Here is a 25,083-nt window from a genome sequence, read left to right as displayed (position 1 = left end):
TAACCTGGCATCTCTCCAGACCTTAAGGAACAGAGAGAACCCTGAACATGAATTATAATAAATTACTCTGGGTGGCATTTTCTCATTTTCTTCATTAGGAAGGGGAAATGATAAGATAGGGGGGAAAAAAGGAAATGGGGCCGAGTCTGAAATTCAACAAAGAAGATAGATAGTAATACTTCTTCCATCGAGTAAAAGGGAGAAAAGAAAAGGCACATTAAATCAGCATTAGGGGAAACTGGAGGTCACAAGCTGCAGAAAATACAAATGAGTGTGGTGTTTAAAAAAAGACGATGCGGCCAGTGTATTTGTCCGAGTGCTACAGCTGCGCTCATGAACAACCGTGTTGACTGAGGCAAGAAAGTCAACACAGCGGAGTCTCTAAGTCTCTGGATCTTGTGGAACACGATCCATGAGAAAGTGACTCATATGTTGACGTTTTAAAGGTGCAATTAGGCCCATTTTTCTAAATTCAGAGGAAACTAAAGCACTCAGAGAGCAAAAACTTCCACCAAGACCACTTAGTTTGTGGATTTCATATCTGGATGACGACCAAAATGTAATCTTTTCTTCCTACATGCCCAGAAAAGTTGATCAAAAATCCATTCTTTACTTTTATAGAATATTGAGCAAACACTTCTCTGGTTATGTGATCAAACAATGGCTGTTTAATAAACAAGTAATAATGAATTTCATCAAATTGGTTTTGTTTAAATGTGTTTTTTTTTTGTCTAACGAGGAAAAAATATCACACAAGTAAAAGTAAATAAATAGATGTTGTTGTTGTTTCTGGCCCTAAAGCAGAGAGTTCATGTCTGATGAGGTCGGACTAAAGTGCTCATTAAAAATAATGTGAATTACTTGAACAGTGCATGGCATATCAGAAGTTTTAATTATTTCCATTATCATCACGAAGCCTCCGCAGTGAAATCAACTCAAACTTTAATAGTTATCACTCAGGCAGAGTGAAAAATTCTCTTCCAACTTTGAGTAAATGAAGTCTCCGACCACAAATCTCGCCATGTTAAATTCTATTGCATTATAAAAGAATGAAAACATGTTAAGATAATTAGTCACACTGCAACAACACATGAAAATAAACACAGTGAGAAATACACACAATGATTGTTTTTTGTTGTGTTCTGTATTGTGTATGTGTGTATTATGTGAACTGACCTGTGACCTGCGAGCTGTTTTCGAAATAATCTTGATTGTCTTCATAGAACCGAAATGGCACAAGGTCAGATGGACGCTTGATAGTCCGATCACTACTCGGTGTCATGGGGGTGGAGCCTCAAAAGCAGGGATCAGCAAGTTAATGTGGCCAAGGACCAATTTCTTTGTAAGCGATTGAATATTTGGGCCGAAACATTGTGTCTTCATTAAAGTGCCGTAAAACGTCTTCAGTCAGAAACAAAAAGCCACGTTTGCTGCCTTAAACTAACCATAATGTGGACGCTGTCTTTAATCACCAGCTTGCTACAAAGACAAATGCGTGTGAGATACGTACTCGTACTGTTAATACTTGGGCAAGTCGTTATTTTATGGACATTTACTCCCAAGAGGTGTAAGGTCAATTCTCCCAAACAGAATCTATTTGAATTAGTTCATATTTTTTCAGAATAAAAGCTCTGAACTCCATATGAAATTTTCATTTCTTTGTGAAGATAAATAATCTAAGATCATATTTCTTAAATCATCTGCCGGGCCAGATACTGATGCTGGCGGGCCAGTTTTGGTCCACGGGCCACCAATTGCTGACCATTGCTATAAAGGAACAAAGGAAACTGTGGTTTTTTTTTTCATGACATTACAAAAAAGTTAATTATTAAGTAATTAGGACTGAAGCCGGACTTTCAAATACACGGAAACATGTTAGTCTGACTTTAAATGTTCTAAACTGAACCAACACACCAAGTTAAAGGAATATTTTTAGTTTTTATCCCAAACTCAGTATCTCCTGAGTTGAGAAATATCTTCATTCTTTTCTTTGTTGCGTGCTCACCAGTGACACTTGGTTCTGTTAGCGTAACTGTTAGCAAAGATGGCGGACACTGTTTACATTCAGGGAATGAGGTCCCGTCCCGTCCCCCTACGAGTGGCTCTAAAAAGTGCAGAATTAGTGTTGCAGTTTCAAGCTTCGGCCTAAGGTTCTGACCAAGTGTCACTGGTGAGCACGTGACAAAAAAAAGAATGAAGATATTTCTCGACTAAGAGGAAACTGAGGTTGGAAAAACACAATTTTTCAAAAATACTACCTCTGTTCTAGTAATACAAAGCTAAATGCAAATTGGTGAAGTATTCATTACATTACAATACATTACATTACATGTCATTGAGCAGACGCTTTCATCCAAAGCGATTTACAATAAGTGCATTTAAACATTTGGGTACAAACAAGAGCTAGAAGTAAGTGCGTGCTTCAAGTAAGCCAAACTATAAAGTGCTAGTCGTAAGTGCTTTTTTTTTGTTTTTTTTTGTTTGTCGTCATCGTCTTAGTAGAGGCAGAGTCGAAAGAAATGTGTATCTTTAATGTTATTGGGAGTGAAATTTCTCCTTCATAATATGTTCAGTTGGACCAAAGCCACAGCTTATGGTAGAGGAAGCCAGTGCACAGAAGAGCTGAAATCCAGGCTGGCACATACTGTACTTAGTGTGCAGCAGACTTGTATAAAGTACTTATAAGTACAAGTATCTTTACCAGAAAATGACTTTGGAAGAAGTTGAAGTCACTTTTTTATAACATTACTTAAGTAAAAGTCTTAAAGTCTATGACATTTACTGCACTTAAGTATTCAAAGTAATTTTCTGATATCAAATGCACTTAAGTTTGAGAAGTAAAAGTATTAAAAAAGTGGGGAGTTAGGATTGAGCCATGGTAGCTCAGTGGTAGGGCGAGTTGTCTTTCAACATAAAGGTTGTGGGTTTCATTCCTGGCTCTGTTCATCTGTGTCCTCAAGCAAGACACTTAACCCCATGTGAATGGGTATGAAAGGTGTGTGAATCTTCTTCTGATTTTATTTGGTAGTAATGAGTGACAAAGATAGAGGAAATGTAGTAGAGTAAAAGTTGCTTTAAATATAAATAAAGTAAAGTACAGATATTTGAATGTTGTACTTAAGTACAGTACATAGTATTTGTACTTAGCTACATTACAACACTGGTGTGCAGCACTTTTTATTATATGAGTTTCCAGGGATCAGCACCTCCATGAGTTCCTTGGAGTGCAGGCATTTCTCTCTGTCCCAGGTCAAAGTCTACCTGAGAAGTAAATATTACACTAAAATTCAACCTGCAAAATCAAGACATCAATAAAAACGTCCCTTATTATTTGCAACAGCGGAGGTAAAGACAGCTGTATCAACAGCAAAACACACACTGCTCAGAGGGAGATTACAGGCAGCACGTCGCTGATCTCCAGAAGGAGGACATCCGGTACATTTGTCTTTGAGGCTCCGGGATGAGATAAGACATTAGTGATAGAGCAGCATGAAAAACGCTGCACTGTAGCCTGTAGCCCACAGACACATGTGACAGACAGGGTATCATGCTCCAAAAAAATGCTCCTGAAACGCTTCTGTTGTGGGAATTAAACCGGGCTCATAATGGCCGTGGGGATTTGTGCCACTGCTGTTTGACAGCCGTCGCACTGGGTGGCGGGGAGAGATGAACTGCGACTAGAACACAACGCTCGATCTACACAGTTGCTGATCACAGCGCAGATCTACTGACCACAGGGAGGGAGATAAGGCAAATATAGAGCATCCTCACTGACAGGTAGAGTGTTGTTTCACAGAGACATGTATTCAAACTGTGGCTGTTTTGGACTTCAAGTGTATAATCCCCATAAAATGCACAACTCCCTAACCATACCCACACCTCATCCTACAATTGCATCTGCCTTCCTTTCTGCTCTTGTTTTGGGGATTTGCAAGATTATTTTTTTCCACGGGAACTACTTAACATCCTCAACAGCTACTTCGTACATGATCCACAGTTGCCATGGCAATATATGTGTGGGGGGAGAGGGAGAGAGAGAGAGAGAGAGAGAGAGAGAGAGCAAGCAATAAAAAGGAAAAAAAACAGTATTCAGAGTTGACAGGGAAATAACTGGTTTCATTATATTCAGCCAGCTGATTCTCTCTATCACCAATGACAGGACGGAGGCCGACTTGGTGAAAGAGCTTTTGTGTTGATGTGGCAATAAATTACAATTGGGGTCAGGGCCGTGCAGGCCGCACTCTCTGATTAAATGAGACCAAACTTATATCCCTCTGACATCTCTCAGCCTTCTTCTAAAGAATCTGAAGGTGCAGAGACAAATCCCATAATCCTAATTAAGTATTTCCTCCTATTGCAAAGTACAAAATGCCTTGCTGTTTACACAGCTAACGGCCTCATTCGGTTCCCATGCTGAACCCGAGCACGTGGTTTAGCGTAATCTGCTGAAGAGACATGTAAGATCGCAAGAATTTAATATATAAAAGGATTCTGGAGGAGAAGGTGGGAAGTTTAATCCTGGAAGTATTGCGTCAGCAAGGCAAAGCGACTGAGCTCCTCGCGGCCTCGTCTTTTGAGGATGTTGTTCTCATTTTCATTGAGTCACGGTAGTCTCATGGACAATTGAGCAGGATAGTGGGAGAGGAAATCGCAAATGCAGCTGCTGATGTTTCCGAGTTTCCCTTTCTTCAAAGCACAGGATACACAGGCGCAAACAGAAATCTGGCAAAACAAAAGGGAAACGACTTTTTTTAAACATTTAAATGTAAAAGCAGCTCAGAATAAATTAAGTCATTATTGTCAGCATGTCCTTCACTTAATGTTGTTATATGACTAATGATGAGAGAACAAAAATGTGTTCTATAACTAAATCATTTAAGACATGCTAATATATTCATAATTATTATATAAGTTATGACTGCATATTTATATTTTAAGCTTGCACTGATTTATTAATGACATATTTATTCACCTGCAAAAATGTAGTGAGTGGACCGCGAGTAAAGAACATTGTGTCAAGCAATTTTAAAGTTATTGAAAAGGTCGCTCAAAATATTCCATTTTTTTCCCCAACTGTTTCTAATGAATGCATCGTTAAGAACGATTATAGCTCGGTTAGTGTTTATGGTGAGCAACTGTTAATCACAGGAAGTTATATAATGTTCTTCGAGGTCGAGTGTGAAACACTTAGGTGGGTTAATGGGCGGAAGTTGAATATACTACCGATTAACTTTGTGAAGGTGTATTTTATAGCTTTAAAATAAAATTGTTTGGGTCTCACCTTTAGACTTTGCAAATCCTTACACACTGGACATGTAATGAGTACATCCGTATTTCTCCTCTCATGCGTGTCGTCTTATACGTCTCAGGTTTCACTTATCTTAACCTGTGTTTAGAGCAGTTCACAGTAATGTCATGATTTATGAGAGGGGAGTCGTAGTGGAAACAAAACAACAGCTTGACTCCTGTGCGCCTCTGCTCTATTGCCCTTGAGCTCTGCCATGACTACACGATAAAGTCCACACTGCTTTCCACTCCAATCACAACATTGTCACTTTAAATACAAACTGAACCTCTGTCACCGTGTTTACACTCTGCAGGGGCGAGCGGCGCCTCAGTGGCTTTGCACAATGCTTGTGGTTCTGTTGAAAGCATCTGATGTTTTGTAATTCCTCACACGACCTCGGGATTAGGGACAGGAGAGGGTGTGCCCCCATCAGCCCTCAAGGGCAACGTCACCCTACAGCGCCGCCTCAGAATTACAAACAACTCTGATTCATCGTAAGCAGAGGCCACTGCTCAAAAGCCAATCAATACCTGCTAAGAGTAAATGCCTCACATCATAGGACACATCAATCACATGCACAGGTGTGCCTGTCAGAGTAGCAGGTATCTTAATAAATATCAAGTCAGCCCTCTGTGGCAAATTAATATTCCCTGTCCTGCCAGTATGTCAGGGAAACGTGTTGTGATTTGGTTAAGAAATGATTTCCGTCTCGAGTGTCGCCATTCTAATAAATGTTCATCATGTTGGCTGACTTGTAATTATTGTTAATGACATTGTGCTGATGACAAGCAGGAGCACTTCAAGTTATTACACGACTTGGCAACGCTGACGACAAGTTAAATAGCATCATCCCCGGAATTAGACGATGTTGTTTAACCACGGGTCGAGGAACGCCGGCGGGGCACATGGCAAGAGAGACCCGCAGTGTAATTACAACACAATGAACTGCACAATGTCAGCTTCTTTATTAAAGCACGCAACAAGAGCCATCATTCAGCTTCCTGTGGTTGGGCGGAGCGGACACTGGTGATCTGTAATCATCACCACAACAGCTGCATTCTTTTTTTTACTGATGTGAGTTTGCATTTGGATTTAGACTAAACGGGTAGAGACCACGGCCTTGTTTGAGCGATTGGTAAGCATGTCGGATCAGAATCTGATCTCCTTGACCAACTGTTTACATTATACATTGTGTGTGTCCATACTGACACTGTCTAATCTCGTTTTCCACATGGATTTCTATAGAAACACAAAACTAAAAAGTCAAATCCGATTTTTTTTCAATCGTTTAACACCTCCAATTATTAACTCCTGTCTCTTTCTTGGCAAATATACTTAAAATCAAAAACTTCTTGCTAAAGTCTCTTACATAGTTTGCACACCTGGATTCGGGAAGATTATTCACGGATGTTCTTTGTTTTTAATTAGACCCTGTTGTATTCAGGTTTAAATCTAATATTCACAGCTCCTGAGACTGTGGTGCTAAATTAAAATGGGGGGGGGGGGGCTAAAAGAACCACAGTGCCTAAACACAGCCTCACAGAGGTGGCTGTAGTTACTGTACTTGTGTATTTACTCATGATGCTCTGGACAACAGCAATGATACCAAGTGGATTATTGTGGTAATTCAACTGAAGTGAGTTAAAGTAATTACACTGTGCAAAAGCATATAGGTGCACCCTGAAGTATTGAGGGGTTGACAGCAGATGTTGGAACAATAATTACTTTTACAAGCAGGTAGAGCACAGTAATGTCCTGGAGGCAGCAAAGAGATTCTGATTCCTATAAAGAGCTCAGAAAAGTGTGCTCATTGATTTTTTTTCATGATTTCTTGATGACAAAAAGAACTTGAATCCCTCTTGACTTCTATTATTATTGAATCGGTATTGTGAATACTAACCTTACCAATTAAATGAAAAGTTCTAATGTTTGATTGTATTAAACAACGACTCATCGCAACAGCTTTGATTTATTTGTAATATCTATCTTGCGTTAATGTTATGCATACATTTCACAAAGATTTAACTGGTTCCACTGCAGGTAATTTATCAAATTGGTGGGGAAATTACAGACAACATTATAGCGGACTGCCACCTCATGCAGACAACACCATCTCTGCAGCAGAGCTGGAGTTTCTGCTTTGAAACTTGTCATGAAAACCTAACAGTTCTTTGTTTTTAATGTCAAATTTTACTACTGAGTTTTGTTTGCATCCAAAAACTAAGCAGGTGCTCATTGTGTGTAAGACATGCAGACTAGGATTAAAAAGGCAATTAAACGTCCATTTAGTGCAGTGAGCGAGAGAATGGTTGCAAAGTCAGGAAGCGTGCACTCACTTGACGCTAAACTTAACTGGCACTTGTGTTGCAGTTCTGTTTACAGACTTGTTCTCAACATGTGATCCCACTTATACCCAAGTCCACTAATAAATTGAACACCTGCTTGGTGTTGAAACTGCAAGACCAAAGGCCTGTAGCCATAAAATGATCACAACAACTATTTGATTGTATAATTATTACGTTTTATGCACAAGATCTACTAAAGCATGCTTATTTTTGTGCAGCGAACCCTTTTTGTACAGAGCGACATTAACCATCTCTACGGTAAGTAGAGTACAAAATACCTCACACAAGCATCAAGCACTTTAACTGTGGAAAAAAACTGAAGAACCTGAGAAGATGTAGAGATTCTTTTATTTAAACCAAAACCAAGTGATTTTTCAAAGACACTTTTTTTAAATCCAAGATGTGGTTGGGCATTAAAGCAATGGATCAATTTTTAGAAAAACAACAGTGCAGTCCTCCAGTTGTTGCCAAGGTGGTTTTGCATCTCCGTTACCTTTTCTTTCTTCCCTAGCTCTCTGTACTTTCTTTTTCTCTGTTGGAAATCCCTCCGCTGCGCTTGTCCCCTAGTTGTGGCCTTGGAGAGCCTCTGCCATGAACAGCTTCCCGAGGTTCTGCGAGGTGAATTCCTTAATGTTCTGGCAGTAGTTGTTAATTTGCCCTGTTGGATGAAATCCACATGAAATCCACATGAATCCATGCGCCCACACACAAATACACAAACACACCCACAGAAACATAGAGGCATGCACAAAAACAGTTGGAGGCGGGAGGGGGGGGGGGGGGTTGGGGGGAGGAACACAACAGCAAAACATCAAATTAGAGGGAAATTGAGTAAACGGAAAGATCAGAGTGTTGTCAGAAGGCGTAGAAGAGCCGAACAGCATGAAGCTGGGGGAAATGGGCGGTCGAGTTGGAGATTGAGTCAATAAACTTTAAATTAATGTAATTTCAAGATAATGGCATAGATAATTACAAAACAGAACCAGAGCTCCTGTGAGGGAAGCAGAGGCAGCTGATGGAGTTCGGAGGGGGGGTCTCCCGGGTGGAGATGACTGCTGTCTTTTCTGGCAGAGTGTGTATGTGCACGCGTACCTGCAATGAGCAGCGAGTCCATGCGGGGTGGAGGCTGGGGGGGCTTGAACATTTTGGTGATGTCCTCCTCAGGCAGCGGGGGCTCCCCTCTGCTCTGTCGCTGTGTGTTCTCCTGCTGCCGCCTCTGGACGTACTGGAGAAAGGGACGAAGGGAGAAAGAGGTGGCATTAGTGGAGGACGTTGAGCACGGGGTGGAAGGGAGGAAAAAAAAACAAATATAAATAGCACAGGGAAAGGAGTGAGGAATGAGAATAGATGGATAAAGAGGAAATGGCCTGAAAAGGACGGGAGGGAGGAGTGACGGTACGGAGGCAAGAAATGACAGGATGAGAATTTAGAGAAAGAGGTGAAATAATGACAACAGGAAGGTGAGTGAGTGGGAGTAGAAGTAAAAAGGAGAATGAAGTGAGAGAGTCAGGAACAGAAAAGGCAAAGTAACAGAAGGAAGGAGAGAAATGCAGTTAGAAAGATGCAGAGTGACAGCAGATAGTGCAAAGATTAAGAAATAAGGGGTGAGGGAGACAGGCGATGGATACAGTAACCGGAATGAAGTGAGATGTAAAGAAACACCGATAGAAGACGAGATGGGGAGACAAAGAGCAAGAAGAGTTGTAAGTGCTGACAGGGATGGAGTGATTTGTGGAGGGCTGACAGTCAGTGAATCAGTGAGGTGCCAGGTCTCCAGAGAACCTAAAAGCCTTGTTAATTTGGCAAGATGGAGGAGAGGCTGATACATCGATGGAGGGGGAGGTTGTGGAAGATGAAAAGGGAGAAAAAAAAAACTGTGTGGGAGCACCTTCCATACTTCCAAGTAAACGTCATACAAAGCATCTGCATGGGTGACTGATTCAGACAAAACACTGCTAAAAGATGATAAATGACAAATGTAACCGTTTGTTTCAATTAATCACTCTACATTCATTTCCTGCCAGTGCATCACAGCATGACTGTGCATAATCAAGATGCAACTGTATGCAAATTGCAGACAGCAGCGCCTGTTTCTCCACTGCACTTATCTTGTACACAGAGAAACAGACAGACAATGTCCACAACATACAGGACACATTCTGCCTTTTTTTTTTCTCTAAGGCAAAAAAATAAATCTAATTGATCTAAATTAAATACAACTACAACAAATCCTCCTACAAGTCAGCATTTAATGGAGTCACCTTTGCTGCTATTTCTTCACCAGTTATTTCTTACACACTACTCAGGCTCTGTCAGGCTGCATAGAGGCTGTGAGGGAACAGCAGTCCTGCCACAAAGTCTGAATGTGATTGAGGTCCGGCCTGCTGTGCAGCTCAGGCTATACGTTTCACTGTTGTTGTCGTCTCGGCGGAAAATAATCGTGTCCAGAAAATCATTGCAGTTCTCTTATAGACTGCAGCAGGATCTATTTGCGTTTTACTCTCTATCTCCTTAAGCCCCCCAGGGCCTTCTGCAAAGGAGTGTACCCACGGCATCATTACCAGGACCACCGGGCAACATGCCAGGGACGGTGGCTTCTTGGTTTTGTGATTTGTTTTTAAATCATTTTTTAACAAGACCACATGGAACCAATGTCTAATAACCTGAACAGATTCAAATAGAACAAAGCAAAAGCTGTGATCATGTTGTGAATAAAAACTGCCGTGGGTGAAAACATTTCCGGAATAATGCCTGTATAAAATGCATGCTATTAAACTAAAGTTGTTTGAATAAGACATAACATTTTATCTCCTGTTCATCACCTAGACGGCTACACAAAGGTTTGCAAGTCCCCAGATACTCTGGACACAGGATGACAGTGTTGTGTTTATTTTTTCCTTCAGTGGTGTTTTTGCAGGATCTCGCAGAAATGTCCAGGTTTAGTCAGGGTGGACACAAGCCTTAAGCGATTCCTCCAAGTGTATACGTTTCCTTTCTTTGGCCTCAGTAGTTGTAGGTACATCATTAGCTTGGTGTTGCAGGGTTATGATGACTCCTAGCTTGTGTTCCAGTGGGTGGTTAGAGTCAAAGGGGATGTACTGGTGAATATGTGTGTGTGGGCTTTTCTGAATCCTCAAATGTGTTATGTGAGCTTGATTTTTCTGTCCACTGCGATACCGTGTTCCGTGAAGGCATACGCTCCCTGAATTTTAACTCTGGTCCATGTGTCATCCACACTTCTGAACATGTGGTTCAGTGTGGTCCATGCTCTGTTTCCTTACTTCCTTCATTGACAAGTTAGTAACAGGTGAGCCAATGGCACAGCCAAACTCCCCCGCTGAACAGGACCATCACATCAATGCATGATACAATCCAAAAACATATTTTTACGAGAGTTGTAACAAACCATACAATTATATACCGTAATTACCAAATTTGGGTAAATGGTATTGTTTGTTACAACTCGTAGGTCATGGTAACGTGGATTTGTTGACAAGCAAAAGATAGCGGTGAACTCTGACACGGGACTTCTAATGTCGCTACAAACAACCAGACCAGGTACAGCAGGTATTTTTCATGATTTTAGAAATGAAAATGAAGGAAAAGAACAATAGCGCTTTAGTTTACGTAGCTTACATTTTCAACCCGGCTTATATAGCCTATCGCTCATTGTATGCATTGCTTGAATCAGTTGTTTTACGAAGACCCAGCAGTTACACAGTGCCAATGCAGGCGATGCAGACCTGCTCAGGCTTTGACAGAGGTGACATTGACCCTGTTGTAAGTTAATGTACTATCAAAATAATCGTGGAGACAATATGTAGGTTGAAATCCTACATCGTGCAGCATGTAATTGAGATCAATAAAATGGCGGTGACTGAAGATGGGTGTGGTCTAACACAAGGTCTTTTTCTTGCAAATGCTTCTTAATTGTCAATGTCTCTCTCTCTCTCTCTCTCTCTCTCTCCCTCCTGTGTTCTGTTTGGATCTATCAATCTGGTCAAGTTCTCCTTGGGTCTCCTTTAGATTATATGGTCTAGGCTTTATTCATGCAAGTCAGATTCAGATGTAAATGGCAGACAAAGAGAGCATCACGTTTTGCCTCCACCCTATTTTTTGCTCTCACTGCTAGTAAGAGGCAAGACTGGGAACTCGCTTTCACCAAACTCAGAGAGCTATAAATGAAAAATGGAGCTCTCTCAGCACATCACCTTTTTTGCAACGTTCTATGATGATTAATATGGTTCCATTGGTCCAGGAAGCAGCAGGGTCAATAGCACAAGATTACATGGAGCAAGTACTGTAGATGTCTGAAAGGTCTAAAGGAAGCTCACTTTTTTCCCTCCGAGTTTGTTCATTGTACAGAATGGTGTGAAACCTGAAACAAATTAGTCACCATTACAGGGGCTGCCTGTGCGAGACGGTATGAAATTGTGTGAGTGTGTGTGTACTTGTATTTGTTATTTAGGACCTTCTCTGGTATAAACACCAACCTTATCAGGACACTTTGGTTAGGTTGTCCAAATGAATGGAAGTCAATGCAGTATCCTAAAAAGAATCTCTCTGTTTGTCTCCGTTGATCTGTGTGTGCGTGTGTATATGAGTGTCAGGGGTAAGGCTTGGTGGCCATGTTGATTAGAAGGTCGCCTGTGGAGGATGATGGATCATAAGGGCAGCAGAGTGGGTTATTGGCCTGGGGATGTGTGTTTCTTTGCAGCCCGTGTAGTGAATGTCTTGTGTGAATACAGAAACTGACGTGCAATCAAAGACGCTTGTATACCGTCTGTTTAATGTGTCTGAACTTGGTTTTAGACCTTGATTTTATACCCTGTTGGCCTGGATGATGACAACTCAGGCTGGATCAACATAAATAATTGAGTATCCTAATTTGTACTTCTAGAGGATAATGACATGATGTGGCTGTTTGAAAATACAGCATTGTCCAAAGATCTCAGTGCACCACTAGCTTTGTTGTTGTTTTGTGTCGGTCAAATTATGTGATCACTGGCATTTGGACTGGAATGATGAAATTAGTCTTACATATTAGCAAGCTGTCGATGAATTTAACTCATACAACATGTATATGTAATAATAAACCTTTTTCAAAGAAGATATTTGTCAAACTGAAAGAGTAAGACAAACGTGGGTTTTACTTGAAAATGCCACTTGATTCCTGTGTGCTGTGCCATGTGTTGTGTCTTAGTGAAGGTGTAGCTCAGAAGCTACTTCTTCGAGCTCGACTACTAAGCACTTTTGACTTCTCCTGCTAATTAAGTTGATGCTTTCGTTGATCTACGCCCTCTGCTGGTATACATCATAACTACACTTTAAGTCTTCTTCTTATTTTCCTTTCCGCTGCTCCCTTCAGGGGTCGCCACAGAGAATTAACCTCCTCCATCTAACCCTGTTCTCTGGATCCCCTTCTCTCACACCAACTAACTTCATGTCCTCTTTCACTACATCCATAAACCTTCTCTTTGGTCTTCCTCTAGACCTCCTGCCTGGCAGTTCCAACCCCAGCATCCTTCTACCAATATACTCACTCTCCCTCCTCTGTACATGACCAAACCATCTCATTCTGGCCTCTCTGACCTTATCTCCAAAACATCTAACATGTGCTGTTCCTCTGATTGACTCATTCCCGTCACTCCCAAAGAGAACCTCAACGTCTTCATCTCTGCTACCTCCAGCTCTGCTTCCTGTCTTTTCCTCAGTGCCACTGTCTCTAGACCATACAGCATCGCTGGTCTCACCACTCTCTTGTATATCTTTCCTTTCATTCTGGCTGATACTCTTTTATCACACATTACCCCGGACACTTTTCTCCACCCATTCCAACCCGTCTCATATAACTGAATGTATATATAATATTTCATCATAACTACACTTTAAGTAAAGTCCAAAAATGTCTCAAACGTTAAAAGAAAGAGACATGGGTAAATTGATGAATAATTTCTTAATCTGTTAAATCCTTAACAATTATTCGACTAATGGTTAGTTATAACTTCCCTTATCTTCATCCATGTGTGATAATGTTAATTTTATGGTCTGCTTCTGGATTAGTTTGTTCTTCAAGAAAAAACTTTTAAACTAACAGAAATGCTTACTGCTTTCTTATAATTTATTAATTCCAGATTTGTGTCCATATGTAACAGCTGCTGCCCTCATGGCTCATGACTTTCTCACTTTCTGAAACAGATTTTCCTTACACAAGGATAAACTGATGAATCTCAAAGAAGGAGCTTCTGTTGTGGACAAAATTAGCAATTCATTGACAGAACAAGTGAGGCTGCAGATGGGGGAGAAGTGTGTTTAAAATTCAAGTGATGGCAATCTGCAATGGGCACGTGTCCGCCGCTGCAGTGAGGTGAAGGATGATAACACAGTGACAGATATTTGAAGGTAAACATTAGTCATTTTTATCTCATTAGAGTCTGCTCAAAACAACAAATGACTTTTAAACCACAGCCTGTGTGTTTGCTCTAAGTTGCTCACAGTGGTTTTGAGTTTCCTGTTGTTCACAAATATACCAAAATGCAGCTTTTGTTGAAAAACAATTGGGCAAAACACATTGTGTTTGAAATGTTTGAGTGTTGAAATTGTTGTTGTTCGTATATACATATATATATATACATATATATACACATATATACATATATATATACATATATACACATACATATATATACACACACATATATATACATATATATATATAACATACATATATATATATAACACATATATATATACATACAAACATATACATATATACACATATATATATATATATATATATACACACACACACACACACACACACACACACACATACATATATACGGATATATATGTACAGATTTTAAAGCACACCAAGGCAAACTGATTTGTAAAATATGGGCTGTATGAATAAAGCTGATTTTATTTGAAGCCTTCAGAAATAAAGCTGAAACCAACCAGACCCAGGAGGCTAATTTGGACCTTGTTCGACTTTACACAATATCCAGACAACTTGCCATTCATAGCACCATCACAATCTTTATGAACTCTTTAAAAATTAAACCGATAGGAAGCAGCCAATGTGCATTTGATCATCTGTAATTTTGTGCTGTGTTGCCTGAAGAGTTCCTGTCTACCGCTAATGTTTGCTTCTTACAGTCTTAGACAGAGTTAATAATGTGTACAGAATATCCATGTATATCAATGTGAGAACAGATATCTACAGGCTACAAATACAGATGCCAATAAATGTTTCTATATCTTTAACAATTTCTGTTTACTGTAGTTACAGCTGCAGTTTTCTGTGAGTGTATATACATTAATGTGAGCCTTTTGGATTGTTTTTGTGTGTGTTTTTGTATTTATTATCTCTTGAGGACCTTTGTTGGCATAAACACAGTTATTCTCATGGAAACCAAAACCTGGTCCTGATGAGGAAGAACCGATTAAGTTTAGGGCCATTATATGAATTGTGTTTAGGTTAAGGTTAGGCTGTCCAAATGAATGGACTGCAGAGGCAAGAGAGGAACCGCTTTGTCAACCAGTGTGTGTGTGTGTGTGTGTGTGTGTGTGTGTGTGTGTGTGTGTGTGTGTGTGTGTGTGTGAGAGAGAGTGAGAGAGCACGCTTTCTGTACACATGTGCTACCTGGTGCTTCTGCTGGTTGCCGGCTGTGATTATAGCTGTGACGGGTTGTGTTCGGAGAGAGATACATACCTGCTGTTTTCCTGCCAAGTTTGTAGCTGTAGGTGCATCTGCTGTTGCTACCTGCTCACTGTGTCTGTAGGTGGAGTGTATTCATTGTGTTGTGTTTGTGTGTGTGATAGTGTGTGTGTGTGTGTGTTAGTGAGTTACCTGATGCTTCTGCTGCTGTTGCTTACTCAGGTTGCGGCTGTAGGTGTTATATTTGACAATTTCTTGGCTCATGTCATCCACTCTGTCCATCAGAAGCTGAAGGCTCTTCTCCAAGTGGTTGCTGGAAAAAAAAGAAATCTCAGTATATCATTCACACTGTTCCATCAGCAAGTGGCAGCAGCAATGTCATACATTATTTCAATCACCCAAAGCCTACTAAATCTACTAAATGAAGGATATGAGCATTTCATGTCAAAATAACGATGATTCACAATAATTAAAAATAATCTTTAAATGGCTACATTTTGGTAAGAAAAATGTTTTCATTGCAGACAGACATTGCGATCCAAATCTTTAGCCTGGTGCAAAGTCGTACCAAACCAGTTTGAACAATAACTTGAAAGGTGACAGACAGCAATATTTTATCTCAGGGAGAACAATTTCCAGTGCAAGGGAAAGTGGAACGTAGAGTGAGAGTTCAGTAAAGCCCAGAGGGCAGCATCACTTGCCTTCAGCAGGAACATTTTTGCCACTTCTCTAAATTTACATACTAAAAATCACACCATGGGGAGGCCTGAGATAATGTGAAGGCTTACTGCCAGGTATAAATACAACACAAAAGCCTGTGCTCAAATCAAACATCAAATGCTGCATCTGCATTTGATGTTAATCACTCAATATATGATATCAAGTCCGACCTCATCTTTTGTGTTCAGTTCCAGCCAGGTGTGTTCATCCTCTCCTCAAGGGTTTGATAGCACTTTCTCTTGTCCCATGCTATATTCTGTGCTCTAGTAACGTCCCTCGTCTGTCCTCAAACACTGCTATGCTGACAATGCTGACAACACTGCCAGCATCCCATGATACCTATTCTTAACAGCATATCTTACTGCCTTAAATTCAGCCTTGGCAAGGCTGCAATACTCTACTTCAACTCATCGTCATTGTCTTATTTATGAATGTTTTGGCACTACATAAAGCAGCATGTACTGGGTTAAAACAGATTCTTACTGTTTACATGGAATACCAACCCTCTGTATGTTTTGGCTGTGTGTGCACTTGTGCTGATGCAACTGTGTGTTTGATTGTTTCAGTTTATGTGGAGAGTTTGGGTTGAGTTTAGTTACTATCCTCTCTGCTATGAGATTTTCAATTACCCATTTTATAAATCAATATTACTCTTTGGCTCTCCTGCCTTCATATGCACCTCCATCTTCTGTTGCAAGCTAAAACAAAATCATCTTGTCAAGAAGTAATTTACCCACCTTCACTTGCAAAGACTGCAAAAAGTCTCATAAAAAGGTACCCTCTCCACAGCTTTTACTTCCTCCCCTAAATACTATTGATTAGGAATACATTTCCTGGAATACATTGATACAAACGAAAACCAACATTGGATCTCGGAAAGCTTCTTCAACATGTAGTAGTGGACTTAAGTGAACAACTAAACTGAGAGACGCTCAAAACATGTTTGCTAAGAGTCTTAGGGTTACACAATATTAAAAAGTTTTAGTTTATTTTTTTTAGTGTCTATGAATACGATGTGAGCATAGCGTTGCCGGTATGCGATTATATTACTCATGAACTGCAACACAGGGATATCAAATACAATATAGTTCTCACTCTGCATTTATAATATATGTAAAAGAAATTAAGTCAGAGCAGGATCCTTCAAAACAACGTGCATGTGAATGCAGTATTTTCTCAGTTAAATGTGAACAAGAAAAGAACAAACAAAGGCTTGAGTGTTTCCGCACACTCAAATGTGACATTACAAGTGTCACGTGATTGAAAAAAAAAAGATTGGAACCTAAATAATGTATTCTACACTGCACAGTGTCTGGCCATAAACTCCAAAAGAATTAAATTATTGAGAAGGGTCAGAGAGACTTCCGATCAATCCTGAATACAAAATCAAAGACTGCCGAGAGATTTCCTTCCATCACTGATTCTGTTTTAAAGTTGGGTTCAGTGTCAGCCCCTACTTTATGTGTGGCTGAGACTACATGTATATATTCACACAGGACAATAGAGGACAGCTTCTAAAACCATATTGATGTGCAAACAAAAAAGGGCCGACATCTAGTAAATTGAAAGTTCAGAGGGGAGTTGTTTAACAAAGCTGCCAAGGAAGTGACTACCGTTCTTACAATGACTGTTTTTCTCTGATGGAGCCATTTCCACTGATGGACTAGGGCACAACACTAATCACCAGCTTGCTTCTACAGCACTGCAATGTTTTGAGGACAAGCAACAGCCAAGATCGAACATTGTTTACCTTTCTTTGGTTGCAACAGGAATAAAGTTATTTTTTTCTTCTACTCTCTCCCTGAACTGACCTTGATTATTGTATCATTATCATTGGTCAGGTACATAGAAAGGCTCTTTAAGTATACGTTTACCAACGCCCTGCTTCTATTATAGAAAGCAAGTCACACAACACAGACCTTAAACAACGACTGATCAAGTAGCTTATTCACAACTTGGAACAAAAGGCAAATATGAGCTTTAAAGGTTGATTTACAACAAACTATTAACTACTCAGTGATGAATGCTCAAATTCTTTAAGATATGAGGCCAAACACAAATATGGACTTCTTTGTCACATTTCAAGCCTGTTTGTAGAGAAAAGGCTACATAAATGAATTCCTGTTCATGCAATCCATCACCACGATCAACATCATCATCTATGGTAAGAATAACCCTGTTTGCCAGAGTGAAACGGCATTCACTCAGCCCGAGACATAGATGACATTGACAAATGGGGCTGAAGATTGGAAAATGAGACAAAGAAAAAACATTAAATAAAACCCATTTTCTTTGACTTTTTTTGAAGGAGTGGAAATGAGGAGAAGGGGGTGGGGCTGTCAGCTGAAGATGTAGAGAGATGGACGCTACAATCCAATACAAGGACAGAGCTGCGTCGCAATCTGACAACTTCAGGAAACAATTTCATCTCACTAGACATCCCATCGGCAGTCCTGCCATGAAACCTATGGGGAAGGGCAGGGCTTATGCTTCTACTCTATTTCATATCATACCCGAAGCTATGTTTCAACCTCGGAGTAGTCATCTTGAAAATGGAGTAATATGCAGGGAAAATGAGGAGTTCTTTCTTACAATTTACAACAAAGGGCGTGCCATGTGTGTGTATTCTATCGAGCTGTGTATGTGGAACAATTCATTTAACTGATGACTCACTTGTGTTACAAGACACAGATGATAACAATCACAACAGCTCCTGATGTGCTACGCTGCAGTGTATAACTAAACACAGTGCATTTTGTGCACCAATACTGTGTAAATCTGTGTCGTTATTGTGCTAATTTCTCCCACCTGCCCCCAGGAAGTTTTTTGATTAGCGGCTTCACAGCTGTTGCTCCACTTGCAGCAGTTTATCTCCATAAATGATTGCTGATAAATTCTCCAAAGACTGATGCCGGTACCTCTGAGATCTAAATGCAGGACTTTAAGGCTGTGTGTTGATATGATGGGGTGATATTTGCTTATATTGTACTCATTAGTGAAGGATGAGAAAGTTGTATGGCACATCCTGCTTTTGGAGACATTGCTGAATAAATACACTTTGACATTTATACATGGCATTTACTATAGCTAGTTTTTCGAGTGTGTATCTTAATCCAATACTGACCCAAGCATCCTGAGCTGGTATTGTTTATTTGTGTTATTTTAAGTATTTAAGTTCCTACAACAAGACTTTCAGAGTTAGGGGATCGCTTTACATTTCATACTACATGATGTACAGCAGTCTTTGTAGCAGCTGTGAGTTCACACTACATGAATACAGTAAATATCGCTCACCAGGAGGAGTTGTAGACTGATGAAACTGGTGAAAAACACGTGGGTGCAAGTGAATGATACGAAAAACAGGTTTTTATGTAGTACAGCTTTATGCTCAGCCTTTGTTGTAGCAGTGCTTACACCCCACACAATTTTTTCTGATGAACAGTTTTGGTTGGTTGGTTAAGTTGCACTACTGAATTCCTCTGCATTATTCCACAGGGAAGAAAATATTGCAGCACTGCTGAACATGAGACTGGGGTCCACGACAGGTCAGTGGGTTTGTGCGGTCCGTGTCTTTGAATATTTCACACTCTGTATGTTCTCATTCATCCAGGTCATTGTGAAATTCAAGTAGTGACTACCAACCGACATGTATCAATTAGCAGTGATTAGACTTAAAACTTGTGAAAATCCTGGGTTGACCTGGGCTTTATAGGTGTTGAGATAATGGTGAAAATGCATCATTAGTAGCATAGAAATTCATTGCAATGACAAAATTTGAGAAGCCCAGCCGTCCAAGCTGGTTGGTTGAAATATGACTTTTGGAATAAAGTAGGTGTTTTTAAATAATTTTATCAATATCAGCTAATCCCATGAAAGGAAAAACCCAACTATATATATATATATATATATATATATATATATATACTATATATATATATATATATATGATAACAAGCCTAATAGTTTATGCCTATACAATATCATCCTCTAAAAACTAATAAAACAGTTAAAAGAGCCATAACGCTCTAGAGGATGACATATTGCTGTATTACAACAAATACATAACATGTAGTTTATTGGAAGTGTTGTGTTTTCTCCTCCAGCTTATATTACATTTCTGGTCCAGCAAATCTGACCCTTAATTCATGAGTGTTGTGTCGAGCATTCACTTTGTTTATGGTGTGTTTTGTGGTAAACTACATTAGGCTGTGTTCATTGTAATAAAATAATGTGTATTTCAATATAATAATGAAGTTATTTTAATTGATTTTAATAGATTCTGGGGACTGTTAGCTGACAAGTGAGAGCTCAGGCTACATTACAATTATTCTTACCGAGATAAATTCACATGACAGACATGGAGAGACCCCTTATTCTCACCTTCAATCTGTTAGAGTTTAGAATAGAGCTGAAGACACGGATTAATGGCCAGGGGTTCACTAATGTCAAATCAATTTTAATTTAGAAGTAGCTTTAACTCATGTCAGTGAAAGTAGCCTGTAGGTTTTAAGAGATGCTATGACATGCTTTTAAAGGCAGCCTCTAAGACACTTAAACTGAAATGCTCCTGTAGGTATGTATTCACAGTGCTGCTGGTATCCTAGTTCAAATGAATCAATTTAATGCAGCACTTTGCTTAGTGTTGGGCGGTTGGGGGTGATGTAATTTCCATTAATAATCTTGATTTCCTGAAAATGACAGCAGGAGGGTTTTACACAGGGACTGATGAGACCAACTGGGTCTGCTGATGAACCTTATAGTGTCATTTTAGTTCTTGCTCACATGGTTATAAAACCCAACTCAGTAGGAGGTTATTATTAAGAAAAGAAATTCCCGCAATCCTCTAATGTTTCGCTTTTCAAGTGCAAAAAAGAAAATTGACATGTTCACAGGTACTTTAAAAGATGAAAGTACACCAACAGATGTTTTCTTATAATCTATGAATTAAAGTCCATTAGTGTGTTTACAAAATTGAGAAAGAACATAATCCCCCTTGAGCATCTACAGCAGTGACATAGGTTGCATTACCTATGTATTCCCTGCATTGTCAGCAGACTGAAGGTCAGGGGTTAACAGAGGACAGATGTCGATAAGTGAACATAAAGCCCCACAAGATCATGCAGAAGCACCTTGTAAATGTTGATCCCTTGAGGAAAGTCTGTGTAGAATATTTAATCCAGATAGCAGATGTATCCATCTTCACTCTTTACATTTTTACAACCAAGGTGTCTAGCTCTAGGCTCTCTAGGTAAATGGCTGCATGTGCTCATGTCTGACCTGCTTGAGAGGTTGAGTAGTTCATGCTTGTCGGCGACCGTGGACTTGTCTTCCAGTTCCCACATCAGTACGTTGATGAGGTGGGAATTCTTGATGACAATAGGCACCTCCTCAAACATATGCTCGAAGCCAATGTTTGCCTTCTTCAAGCTTGAGAAAGAAGGAGGGGGAGGCAGGAGAAACAGAGGCAGGGAAAGAACAGTTAAGACACAATTTACCGTAAACACTGAAGATGTTATTGTGTTACTTCCATCTGGAAAGGATTTCTTTATGATATTGAATAAATTTATCTAATTTTATTGTGCCTGAGATACCTTGACGGCCCCAATCTATTCATGTATTAAGACTGTATGCATGAAAACAACACATTGGAATCAATGGTATCTGTAACAAATAAAAAAAACAATTAATTCTATGGCATTTTTTTAAAATGCTAATATTAACAGTTACAGTACCTTTGAAATATAAAAATAATGACCTTAGAGGCCATAAAAAAAAAACATTAAAAAAAAGTATATATCATTTGTGTTGCATTGAAATCAAAGAACAGTATGATATGATAGGATGCTTACATTGCATACCCCAAGCAATGTTAGACTCCGTAGCATAAATTACATTTTTATGGGCTCCACTGATAAGTGTGCAAAGCACCAACCGATTTTAACCACCTCTTCTGGCTCCTAGGGATCTAAAAGCTGCATATCTCTTGCTTTCCTTCTCTGACATGGGCTTGTTAACACAAAATGGAACTTCAAACTTTGCTTAATGTCTCCCATAAATCCAATAGCATTGACTGCCTGCCCTGATTCAGTCTGTCACTTGTGCACAGTCCATGAGTTACAAACTAATGTCTGTATATGTCTAATGTTAGCTTGTTAGATGTGCTGCAGTTGTTATGGGATCAATACACTTGCTGCATTAATCCACCATGTGCACTGTTCCAGAAACAGGTGTTTATACTATGCTTGCCTGTGTGATAAATAGAGGTGTGGAGCATCATTTGATTCTGTTGAGGTAATTTTGATAAATGCCATTTTGTATTCCAAGAAGAGCATCACCTCAGGCAAATTTTAAGATGAGACTCTGAGGCAAGGGAAGCAGACAATCCTGCCTCAGGCTATGAGTGTGGAGGACAAAAATCAGTATGGGAAACAGACGCCTATAAGGAAAATCTATAATGATATGAATACTGTTTGTTATATATATTGGCACAATTATCCATCTGGGGTACTTTAAAATATTTCCTGCAAATGACCTTTTCAAATGCCTGCAGAGTGATATAAAAAGGCTTCCATGAGGAAAGAGAAGGACAGCACACTCTTGGCAGGACAAATTGCTCAACCCTGCTGGACTTAACGCACATTTAATACCATGCTCTTTCCAAGTTGGGCCCCGCTGGACAGCCAAAGGTTGACTCCACAGGCTGATTAATTTGATGCTTTAGATTGTGTATTATTGACCACTGCTTCCATAGTCTGACAGACTTGGAGAGCAGTTCAAAGGGATTGGTCTATTCAGCACTCATCTATCCATGGCTTTCATTTCAAAAAGGTGCACAATATATGCAAGCTTATCTAACATCAAATACACCAACATGAAAGAGACTGCTATTTGCACACATTGTAGTAGGGGGAAGACAAAAATATGAAACACTTTTGAAGGTTTGCGTCTTTGGGAAAACAAAACACATTATTGACATTCAAATTTCTGGTCTGTCCTGAAAATAATAGCATACGCACAAGATTGCTGTAATGTGGTGATATTGCCGTTTCCTGCCCTGAGCTGCCCTCTTTCAATCATGGGCTTATTGGGAACACTGATAGCTACAGATTGCCCCGCCCCCCCCCTCCCCCAACAAAAAAAATAAATGGATATAAAAGGATTAGGACTCTGGGCCAAGCACACTGGGTCATTAACAGAACAGCTTGTAATGGAGACACAGGTGGAGAAATACAGAGAAAATAATAAAGTGAAATAAAACATATATAAATAATATTTCAATCTATTTATGTGCACGGTATAATAGTATACACACATTAAATGGACAGCAACTTGATGCCTCTGGGACTTCTTGACTGAGCTTTTAAGCTTGCATTTGTCAATGCATTTGTGTCTGTGTGTTGTCCTTGTGTGTGTATGCCTGTGCAAGTTAGTGTACTTGGACTACCCTGAACTGCCTAGAAAATGGTCCCCTCATTACATTCATTTTTAGCTGCAATTTAAAAGCAATTACGATAAGCCTTGGGGTCAGAAAAACGTAAACACGGTACATTTGTTTGACGGGCAAGGACGAGCTGATAAATCATTGGCATCCATCTCCAACTGCTACCAAATGTCTCCCCTGTGGATGCACAAGCCTATATTTGCATCTATTGAATAAGCAAAGTCACAAGAGCGAAAAGAGGAAATTTGAATTCCCACATACCCATTAGCAATGTTAACCAATGTCTTCATATATATGCACAAATAACCAGCACATTAATTGTTAACCTCCATGCTTATCTCATCTGCAATATTGTGTTTACTTTTATGTGTTACTGCGTGAGATACTCACCCCTCAGGTGTGAAATCTTTCTCTTTGCAGATCTCCATGAGTTTTGGAGTAAGCCTGTAAGCCTTGAGTGACAGGGAGCCTTGGGCTGTCTTTATTGGGTCTGCAATGACAAGTGAAGAATGACAAGGGAGACGTGACAAAAAAATAATTAGACACTTATTTATTAAGTTGTTTATTAATGCTTTTTAATTCTGTGCTTTTCACAAATTCACAAAAAATCTTCCAGTAGCTAAAAAAATCCATGTAGTCAGTTAAATTATATATGTATAGTCCTCTACAGACATACGGTGCAAATACACACCCAAGTGCCTTGCTCAGAGGCACGTTAAAGTTGACCAAATGAGAAAATTTGTCATTCCAATTCAGTAGTCTACGTTTTTCCAGTTGACAAGCTTCTCATTATAAGCCTCATTCTCCGCCCTGTAGGCAACTGCTTCTAACCGAACACTCAAGTCCAACACCTTGTGCGTTAATTTGCATCTGGTTATCAAAGTTGTTGCCGGAAAATAAAACACAGGGTGTATTTGCTAGGGGAAAAGTATGTGAAGTGTATAGAAATCTATATGCTGTCAATGGTAATTTTCCACATTCTGAGTCGTACACTTGTGTATTTCCTTTCAATGCAGATTGAACATTTTTATTTCTTGAGATTCAACTATTTTCTTAAGATCTTGTTTAAATAAAAGCCTGGTGAGAAAATTATAGTTGTTTTTTTTACTTAATTTGCAAAGGGGACAACAGTATAACACCACAACATGGCTTGATAAATGGCTTATTTATCAGTTTACAATGGTGTGGATCTGTAAATGACACACCATCATTACTCAAAGTAACAATATAGTCTCTAATTCACAATTTTAAACATAAGGTTTTTACACATTTCAGAAGTGTCCAGTTCATATTTACAAACGGAAAGAAGTCCGACAATCTCAAGTGCTCCAGTGAATTAAGTCATTGTTAAAAGGTTATAGCCGAGTGGCTTTAATTATATTCTACTTTGAGTTTTATGAATGAAAAAGCTTTGTTTTTGTACAGGTTTACAAATCTACAATATCAACCTGTTCATTGCAGAATTGAATAATGACATTTGTACAGTGAGCTTTATAAAATGTATTTAACAAACTGGACACATTGACAGGCATCAAACTACAGTATAACAGACAGCCGTTAGCCTACAGCACAGACAATCCTAAATGAGACTGGCATTTGACAGCCGATCTCAACTCATACTGGAAATCCT

At 39.5% G+C, this 25,083-nt stretch overlaps 1 protein-coding gene across 1 annotated transcript in view; it reads right to left on the bottom strand.

Moving 5' to 3' along the window:
* Positions 1 to 7,961: 7,961 nt before the first annotated feature.
* Positions 7,962 to 25,083, bottom strand: part of LOC131471513 (eukaryotic translation initiation factor 3 subunit H) — a 49,485-nt gene continuing 32,363 nt past the window's right edge. Inside the window, exons 4-8 of the mRNA XM_058648106.1 lie at positions 23,844 to 23,943; positions 21,290 to 21,439; positions 15,485 to 15,605; positions 8,725 to 8,857; positions 7,962 to 8,290 (exon numbers count right to left, since the gene is read on the bottom strand). Coding sequence (XP_058504089.1) covers positions 8,196 to 8,290; positions 8,725 to 8,857; positions 15,485 to 15,605; positions 21,290 to 21,439; positions 23,844 to 23,943 — 599 coding nt within the window. The 3' untranslated portion in view covers positions 7,962 to 8,195. The remainder of the gene's footprint in view (positions 8,291 to 8,724; positions 8,858 to 15,484; positions 15,606 to 21,289; positions 21,440 to 23,843; positions 23,944 to 25,083) is intronic.

This window comes from Solea solea, chromosome 13 (genome assembly GCF_958295425.1).
Source record: "Solea solea chromosome 13, fSolSol10.1, whole genome shotgun sequence".
NCBI classification, from domain to species: domain Eukaryota; kingdom Metazoa; phylum Chordata; class Actinopteri; order Pleuronectiformes; family Soleidae; genus Solea; species Solea solea.
This window is presented reverse-complemented; position numbering and strand designations above follow the sequence as displayed.